The 9,818-nt window shown below is 36.1% G+C and overlaps 1 protein-coding gene and 1 long non-coding RNA gene across 3 annotated transcripts in view; one reads left to right on the top strand and one right to left on the bottom strand.

Annotated features, from left to right (window-relative positions):
• Positions 1 to 47: 47 nt before the first annotated feature.
• On the top strand, positions 48 to 3,543 carry LOC127437436 (uncharacterized). The gene is made up of 2 exons (XR_007896556.1): positions 48 to 422; positions 2,156 to 3,543. It is a non-coding gene; the product is annotated as an uncharacterized LOC127437436 (long non-coding RNA).
• Positions 3,544 to 6,090: 2,547 nt separating this feature from the next.
• The window catches only part of LOC127437416 (nuclear receptor ROR-alpha A-like), a 447,320-nt gene continuing 443,592 nt past the window's right edge, over positions 6,091 to 9,818 (bottom strand). For both annotated transcript variants that reach the window (XM_051692304.1, XM_051692305.1), the window contains one exon: positions 6,091 to 9,773. In XM_051692304.1, coding sequence (XP_051548264.1) covers positions 9,609 to 9,773 — 165 coding nt within the window. In that variant the 3' untranslated portion in view covers positions 6,091 to 9,608. The remainder of the gene's footprint in view (positions 9,774 to 9,818) is intronic.

Here is a 9,818-nt window from a genome sequence, read left to right as displayed (position 1 = left end):
TACGCTATCCTTAGTACAAATGCACTGTATCTCCTGACTGACCTACAGAGGCGGATCTGGCTTACTTGGTGCCCTAGGCGAGATCCGATGTGGCGCCCCCCTTAATATCAACAACAACAACATGAGAAACGGATCAATATTTAAGTCCTTTTTTTACTCTAAATCTACACTTTCACATCTGAAAGTCACATCTGATGCCTGTTTAGTTTCACTTTCACATCTGAAAGTGTAAGTGGAGATTTAGAGTAAAAATATTGATTTAAATATTGATCTGTTTCTCACCCACACCTATCAAGTCGCTTATGAAGACATAGATTTAACCACTGGAGTCTAATGGATTACTTTTCTGCTGCCTTTATGTGCTTTTTGGAGCTTCAGAGTTCTGGCCAACATTCACTTGCATTTTATGGACCGGCATGAGGGTGAGTAAATGATCAGAGAATTTTCATTTTTGGCTGAACTATCCATTTTAATAAAAATAACTAGACAATGAATATAGAAATGAAGTAACTATATATATATATATATATATATATATATATATATATATATATATATATATATATATATATATATATATATATATATATATATATATATACAGGGTTGGGGAGTAATGGAATACATGTAATGGGATTATGTATTTAAAATACAAAATATAAGTAACTGTATTCCACAACAGTTACAATTTAAATCATTGGTAATTAGAATAGAGTTACTGATTACTGAAGAGATTACTTTGCATTTTATTGTCATTTGTTTCATTTAATATTTAGTCCTTTCAGATGGAAAACATTTATACATAGAAATGATGCGATCCAAAGTGCATTTGAACAGCGGTGAAACACTTTCTTATGATGTGTTACATTCGTACGAGCAGACAGAGAAGAAAGTTTGAAGTAAGTTTGGAGCAGAAGAAATAGAAATAAACCTTGTGTAAATTGTCAGCTTTACGCTAAGCTAAAATGCTATTTCTAGCCATTTTACATGCACGTTACCAGGCATGATCATATTTTTTTATCAAGAAAATTCACGTTGGATCATAATTTCTTTTTTTCTATTAAGACCTTTTGATATTAGGGCAAAAATCGTATTCTTGATAATGTTTTTTATTGTTTCCTGTAAAAATATCTAAAAATCCTTAAAACAAGATCAATTTGATTTATCTTGTTTTAGAAACAACACTGCATACGATATTTAGGTTTTTTCAGAGAATGTATTTTTAACATGTGTATTTGGTCTTACTGTACTGGCAGAGTTTTTATAGTCAAAATAAGTGAAAAAAATCTACCAGTGCTGAAGAAGTAATCCAAAGTATTTAGAATACGTTAATGACCTTGAGTAATCTAATGGAATACGTTACAAATGACATTTTACAGCATGTATTCTGTAATCTGTAGTGGAATACATTTCAAAAGTAACCCTCCCAACCCTGTGTATATATGTGTGTGTATGTGTATGTGTGTGTATGTATATACTGTATGTACATACACTGGTATGGTCAAAAGTTTGGAATAATGTACAGATTTTATTCTTATGGAAAGAAATTGGTACTTTTATTCACCAAAGTGGCATTCAACTGATCACAATGTATAGTCAGGACATTAATAATGTGAATTATTATTACTGAAGATCCTGACACAGTATCTGCATGATTTTATACACTGCACTGCTGCTACACGGTTAGCTGATTAGATAATCTCACAAATGAGTAGGTGTTCAGGTGTACCTAATAAAGTGGTTGCTGAGTGTATTTCTGAATACAAACTGATGTTTGACTGGTTTTCTTGTGCACTCCTGTTCTCTTGTATCCCGTACATGTATAAGCTAATGAAATAATTACAACTCAAATCAATATTGCATATTCATTTATTTACTACAGAATTTTATACGTAACCATGCAATAAGCAGAATTTTGGACAGAAAGCCGATCAGTATCGCAAAATTAACACCTTCTGGGTGATAAAACACCTTTCGCCTGACCACACTTCCGGGTTTATTTTGCAATAATGACCAGCTGACTGTACATTATCCAGTACATATACAAGTGTTATTTAAAATAAAGTTTTTTATATTGTTTTTGTTTTATTTATTTTTTGTAATGTTGTGTTTCTCTGATTCTCCACTCTCCACTTTTTCCATTTCTTTTTCCAAGGTCGTGTGGAACCTGAAACAGCTACTTCTACAACAATATAAACTACAAAAAGAAGTATGACACATTGAAATAAGAGCCCATTACAAGCGGTAAATTTTATTATGGGATAACAGCACATAAATCACATCTAAAATCGATGTGTCCAATGCACTTTTAATAAAGGTAATATTAAAGGTACAGTTTCTAAGTACAATATAACAACATTCATATTAGAATGAAAAGTATTTAAAAGACAACATTAAATTTCTTATTTTTCTTTACAGCAGTATTTACAAAATGAATCAAAATACTTATTTTCATATTTAAGAATCAGATGAACATAAGGAGCAAAACCACTATTGAGAAGAGACTATCTCCTAAAGAGAGTTCTGAAGAGCTGAATAAAAAGGTACATGATCAACTGTCCCCATTATAAGATCAGTAGCAAACATGTGACAGAAAAATCCACAAACTGTTCTCTGCTCCCCCCACAGTTGATGCTGCCCATGTGAGGAGCACAATCCAACCCGTCCAGCCCCAGCCCTCCCATTCAGCTCATATTAAACAGACAACAGTAAATAGATCCAGATGTGTAGTATGCATAATTTTACATACACAAATGAACACTTCAGTTACAATGCATTAGTCATTTTTTTGTGTTGTAATTATCAACTTTAACCTAAATGGCAGGAAAGAATAGGAGAACACAGAGTGGATTGCCTATTGTCCGTCATTTTGTCTTGGCAAATATCCAAAAAGGGTCCTGCCATTCACCAAGAAATCCAACCAGAGTGCAATTGACTGGATGCAACAATGCATGTCCCATAACCACGTTTCAATTGTGTTGTTCGGAGGAGAAGCAAAAACGAACATCTTGAGACCGAGAACTTCGACTGATCTCTGTCGGTAAGAAATACAGGACGCCACATGAGACAATAAAATGCTGTTTCCATGGCTATAAACAAACATGAAAAACCTCATTTACATAAAAAGACAGCCAATGAAAAGAAAAGTTGGTAACACAAGACAGAAGTCACCTACATGTGCAAACACAGTCATTTGAGTACGTCGAGAACAGTGAAAACAACGACGGACGAATATAGTTTCTGCATCCTGTAGCACTGAGAGGCACTCAGCGTAGTTTTCCATGTATTTATTGCAAGTTTAATCTGCCTTGCTACAAAGAGAAACAGGAAGTTTCGCACAAAACCTCACACAACTGCCTTTGTCCTGTACAATTTTGTTATAACGCTTAACCATTGTGTGTGTATAATGAGACCTTATGAGTGAGTAGAATTCAATAGGAAACAAACAAAAGCTTAAGAGTCTTAAGGAACTGCTGGGTACAAGAAACAAAAAAGAAATTGAGGGTGCCAAAAAAAAAAAAAAAAGGCTAAACTTCAAGACAATCCAGTACTTTGCGGTATCGCGTGTCTAAAGTCCTTCCAGCGTCCGATACGTAAGTACTGGTAAACGTTTTGTGTGTGCGAACTGGATAAGAAACAGTTCCAGCTACAAGTTCGAACAACCAAAAATAAACAGAATACTGCTTCTTTGTTCCATATTGTCTTTTTTTAAAGCATGAACTACTTTCTTCATTGGAAAGATTCAGAATGCGACGTTTCATAGAGATTTACTTTTGCTAATAATCTTAAAAGTGAGAAAGAAAGCCGTGTCCCAAGACTAGCACACTGATACAGGTACTTGCTTGGTATTCGAAAGCAAAATTTACCACTATCGTTATCTTTATCATTATAATCATTATTTATCATGTCCTAATATTAATAACGCATCAATACTCAGTGAAATGAATGGACTAAGAGGGCGGCCTAATCTATGAATCCATAATTTTTGTTCACAAAAGTAACTTACCTAGCACCACACATCAGTATAACACAAAAATTAACGTCTGCACACCCTACCACTAATCGAACTAAGTCTAAAAGAGAGAAGTGTACTAAACACAGAGATATCGTACAGCATGATGTGTCTGATAAACAGATACATATTTGCACTGAGCAGGTCTTAGGAGTATTTTCATCTTACCTATACAGTACAGACAGAAGTTACAAAGTTACTTTTATACATGTGATCAATAGAACATTAAATATCGTGAATTAAAAGCCGAAAGGTTAAATTAAGCTGTACAGTTTACAGGCCATTGGACGTTCGTAGTTCTCCACCCGGGAACTGAACTAGTCAATATACAAATAAAACAAAAATGACAATCAGAGAGCGAAAAAAAGAGAAAGAAACCGAAAAACAAACAAATGCGATAAATAAGAAATGTATTTACATGCAGATGTTCAAAGTCTATGCACAAAATCAATAATAATACACATATATATTATTGCTTGACATTCGATTATGGCTAAAGACTTTTCATTTCTTCTATTTTCTAAACATATTTCACTTTTAATAGCGTATCAGCTGTGCTTTTGGAAAGAAAACTCTCATAATAAAAAAGAAAAAATGCAAACGATTGATGTACATCTTGGTAACACTTTAAACTTCAAATCGAAATGCCGCCACAAGCATGACACGTTAAATCCTTAGATCGTAAATATCGGAATATCTAAGTGCCTTCGCTAAAGTTTACGGAGTTAAATCTGTATACATAAAATGTGAGTGCATAGGCCTGTTTGCATCTAATTGAATTGTTAACATTGATGTGCATTGTGTCATGCTTGTTCAGCTATTCAAAGTGTTCAAGCTTAGTGCTACTAGAGTCCTAAACTCTGGGAAAACTTAAGATCTTACATACAAATCACCATCTGACCCTGCTGCATCTTATCTTTTAAAGCCTTGTCTGGGGTTTGACCTTAAGCAAACATTACTTATAGCACAAACACACAGGCACTCTCGCAACCACAGACATATATTGCTTCTAACGAGGATAAACAAAGGGGAAAACCATTCACACACACAAACACACACACACACACACACACATAAAAGAAGAAAAAAGAAAGTTTCACAATTTACAATAACGAACGTGGGAAAATTACGGATCTTCCACCAATAAGAGAAACATACAGATTTTCTTGTTACAAATCTAAAATACCACAGATCCAGAGATGTTTAAGTACATTTGCTTGTATTTGAAAAAATAAATTTATCCAAAGTTCTATTTCATAGCCTCTATTGCTTTAAAATGTCTATTACAAACTACACTGACAAAATACAACATGCAAAAAGTTTCAAAACGTGACTTCTACAACAGCTTTTGTGGTGCATCTAAGTGTCGTACAAACTAATTTCAGGACACGTCTATATGAGTAATTGGACAGGAAACATATTTGCAACAATCTGCTGTGCATCAAAGCTTGTTCATTAAAAGGGGACTCCACAGCAGTGGTCACCCATTAGAAACCCGTATTTGTCACGCACGGTAGGCTAATTTGCCCATGTGGACGTTTGAAGGTGGAGCAAATCATGTGGAGGTATTTGGCACATAGACTCAAACAATCATGAGTGACAATCAGAACAATCCCAATCCAGAGAAGGAAAAAAAAAAAAGAACTTGCCAGAAAATAGTGTAGCACATTCGTAGTACGGTTGAGGTGGTTATCTTGCTTTGTTTGACTTCTTAGGGAATTAGATCTTGGAGCTTGCTGCGTGATAAAGCCAGTGGCCTGTGGTGCGATTGAATTAAATGACACTTTCGCATTGTTTATGATGCACTGCTGTCTTCTTTTGGCCTGACAGCTCTGATGCTAGTGAATAACAAGGTATGACATGAGCATGTAAATCGCAAAAGATGAAAAACAGGAGGAAATATCCCAAAGGGCAATGTTTGAAAAACATGAACTATGGAGCCACTGAATAGTGACATGAGTTTTCTTAACATATGAACACATGTTCCCAATTGGGAGTTTTAACATACAGCATCATCACTGGGTTCTTGTGCTGGCTGAATAACCTAATCTATAGTTCTGTCTTGCTGTTTACTATAGGCAGATACCTTCTAAGGGAGCATGACGGAAATGGAACCTCATAAGTGACTGATTTGGAACGCTCTACGCTCTACATTGGCAGCAACTCTGTACCTCACACAAATAGGTTTCCTTATGTGAAGCCTCAACAACTGATTCCCAATAGTGTTTTGCACGTTAGCATGTTGCTAAGCTAACAATGCAATAATCTAATAACCATAGAAATACATAGCACAAACTAATATTGGGTTAGATATCTTTAATCAGACTGAACTGTTTTTAGTAACTTTTTGTTATGCAATGAAATTAAATCATGATTATTGGATTATAAATAAATTAAGTGCACTCTATAAAAAAACAAAACAAACAAAAAAAAAAAAGGTTTGGAACAGTCTTCGAGAGTGCACCTACTGTACAGTATACTGTCTATGCAGGCGTTAATGTTTGGAGTTAATATCTCTCATTATCCTTCGGTATTCCCTGCTTGAGTGTTCTCAATTATCACACTATTACTCTCCCTGAGCCTTGTTGTACACACACGCTGCTGATTTACAAGAACCTAAACTTGAAACTGGATTGTTGTTCACAGTTTGATGATGTACTGTAGTAATCACAACTTCTGAGGGACGCAATCAATGCATTTCACAACCAATAACAAGAAAAATATTTCGTCAATAGTATTCTGATGTACTACACATAAATATAATGATTTTACTGTACTGACCCTGATCATGCTGTTGAGATCAAATTATTGACGTTAACATAGAGCTGACTAACGCGTTTAAGCTACCGGCTTCAGAATTTAGTTAGACAGACTCTTCCCTGAGGATAATACTTTGCGTCATAGGAAAAACCATGTAATTACGGAATGAAAGTGTCTGATTTTTCATTGGATGATAAGGAAGCTACCAAGATCAGTTCAAGGTTTGTCAAAATGTCTGTTAGTAGGTTGTGGAAGTTATCAATTACGTTTTTTTCTGGATTATTTAGGGACTTTCTAAAAGCCACAACATTGTTTTACTGGAATGTTACAAAAAAAAATTTCAGACTCAAAAAAGCAGGAAAGACCACTATGGCCAGGGGCGTAGATTCCAGGGAGGATGTGGGGGGAGTTACCAAGCAAGTACAACCCCCCCCCCCCATTATTTATACCATGATCAATGGAAATATGTAAATGTTTCACGCTGCAACCCCCCAATGTTCAAGCCAAATCTACACCCTTGACTATGGCACATTCAAGAGACGTACAAACACGCGCAACACATGACATTTAGGTATTACAAAAAATAGCACTATTAGTACCATTGTCTTGTTCTTTGAAAAATCATAAAAAAACCACACCAATTCTAATTAATTATTGCAGGATTAAGTGCTTTATCATCCTTCGTTCTTTCCCTTTTATCTTTCATAGGCTTCATAAGCACTGTACAATATTACAAAAATAGAGGATTTCAACCAGACAAGGCTTTGAGTATTTCTCTTTTCTTCTGTTTTTCACTCTTACGTTCCAGATGAGTGTTGTTGCCGGGCAAAGACCTTCACAAGAGCCGGTTTAAAAAGAAAATTCATATAAAAGACACTTTCATCCCAGGTCCAGATGGAGTAGAGTGTGTATCTAAGAACGGGTGGTTGCCTGATCAACCAGTCAGAGTGGTGTAAAATAGTCAAACCATGGTCATATGGTGCACCATCACTAGATGGAGCAATTGAACAGAGGCTGACATACTGAAATATCTCTGCAATTCATAAACAGATCTCAAACCTTTTTTGTTTTATAGGAACAAGGGTTCTTTAAAAAAATTGCATTAAACAGCCCTTCAAAAATGTATTTATTTCATAAACTGGGTGTGCTTGAACCCTTGAACCAACAATTTGGTAGAGCACATTTCGAATTACGGTATCATGTTGAAAACCTTTTTTGTGATAAAGCTTGGATCAAAGCATCTCTATTATGTGGGTGCTGTATGTTTAGCACAAAAAATTCACTAGTCATTGATGAGTGCCAAATACGCAACGCTGATCTAGGAACAGTATTCCAGCATTGAAGCTGCTTTAAAAATAGTCCCCTCCTGGAACGCTTGTGATCGGCCTTTGCCCAGCACCAACCTCCAGCTCGCACAAATAAATACACAAACGCACACACGCACACACACACACACACACACACACCCACCCTCAGCAGCGTTAGGGTTTTCTAGCACTCAATCTCCATAACCGTGGTATTTATACATGCAACACTTCACTAGATAAATATACAAGTCTCAAATTAAAGAAAGGTGCAAATAAAAGTGCCTTATCCATTTTTTTTTTTTTCACAATTAAGAATAGTCTAGCTACTAATATCATACATGTTATTTAAAATAGATTCTATAAACATTTTTTTTTTCTGTATAGTTTTGTACTTATGAGTGTTTACCCTGTAATACATTAGAAAACTGGTGGAATGGACCCTTGCATTGCATCGATGTTGGTGGTCGGACCACTGCGTTACATTAACACCATTCCAAAAAGGGACTTAATAGCAGATGGCCTTAAATGATATCACTAAGCAACTATGGCAGATGGAGTCTCAGACAGCTAAAAGTAATTGCGCCTTTTGCGATTTTATCTAATTAGAATTACCAGAATTCTGCCTTCTTTTTTTCGACGATTGTCCGTAGAAAGGTGCTACTTTGCGACACCAAATTCTGACTTGCTCTGCTTCACACTACTTCTCCTTCTTTCTCTCCTTTGTCTCCTGTATTACTCTCATCTCGTATTCTTTTTCATTAACTGCTGGTTTATAGTCTGACATCAAGACTTAAAGAAAATTAAATAAAGCTATTGGCTGAGCCTGGACCATGCATACTGTATGGGTCACAAGCTGAGTAAATTTCTACGTAGAACTTTTCTGATGCTACAATAACTACTGGAATAGTTCTTCTTATAAAGACATCACTGAATTTTTTAAGTAAAAAAAAAAAAAAACATATTTCATTTTTCTTGGCTTGAAAAGGGCTGTAAGGTCTGTTGCTGCTACTAAAAACATTTAAAATGCTGGATACAGGAGAATACGCTCTGGGAATTGTTTTCCATTTTGGAAACAAGTCAAAACAATTTATGCTGATTGTGACAAATCGCCATGGGACCGCTCTCGAATCGTATGCATGGACTTTACAGGTTCAGCCAAAGAAAGAGAGAGAAAGGGAGCGAGAGAGAGAGGGAGTGTATGAAAAATTAGTGTCTTCATCTTTTCATCCACTCCCATGGGCTCCAAATCCCACCTGTGTCAGTAAAAGGAGGGAACAAACCCCAAAAATAAACTGCTGGAGTCAAATCCAGTCCATTACCTCCTCCTGAAAAAAACTAAAAAAAAAAAAAAAAAAAACAAACAAAGAAAAAAAACAAAAAAATAGAGAAAAAGGGAAAAGTGTGTGTGTGCAGTGTGTCGGCCGTCCAGGTGTGTGTGTATGTGCAGGGCACTGGTAAAGTGTCTTAGATTTATGCTTGACATTCCCCACGGTGTGAATTCCCCCAGGTAGGGCGGGCACGGGGAAGCGCTACCCATCCACGGGCATGGACTGCTCAAAGTCTGATCCGAACAACTCCTTGTACAATGGGGGGAAGTGGGCGCGGACAATGTCTGGGTATATTGCTTTGAACGCCGTCAGCTTTTCCGTATGCCTGCTGCACAGAGCACGCAGTGTGGAAACTTTGCATATCAACTGCAGAGAGAGAGAGAGAGAGAGTGAAAAACAAAATGAGGTCCG

Source organism: Myxocyprinus asiaticus, chromosome 48, assembly GCF_019703515.2.
Source record: "Myxocyprinus asiaticus isolate MX2 ecotype Aquarium Trade chromosome 48, UBuf_Myxa_2, whole genome shotgun sequence".
Classification (NCBI taxonomy): Eukaryota; Metazoa; Chordata; class Actinopteri; order Cypriniformes; family Catostomidae; genus Myxocyprinus; species Myxocyprinus asiaticus.
This window is presented reverse-complemented; position numbering and strand designations above follow the sequence as displayed.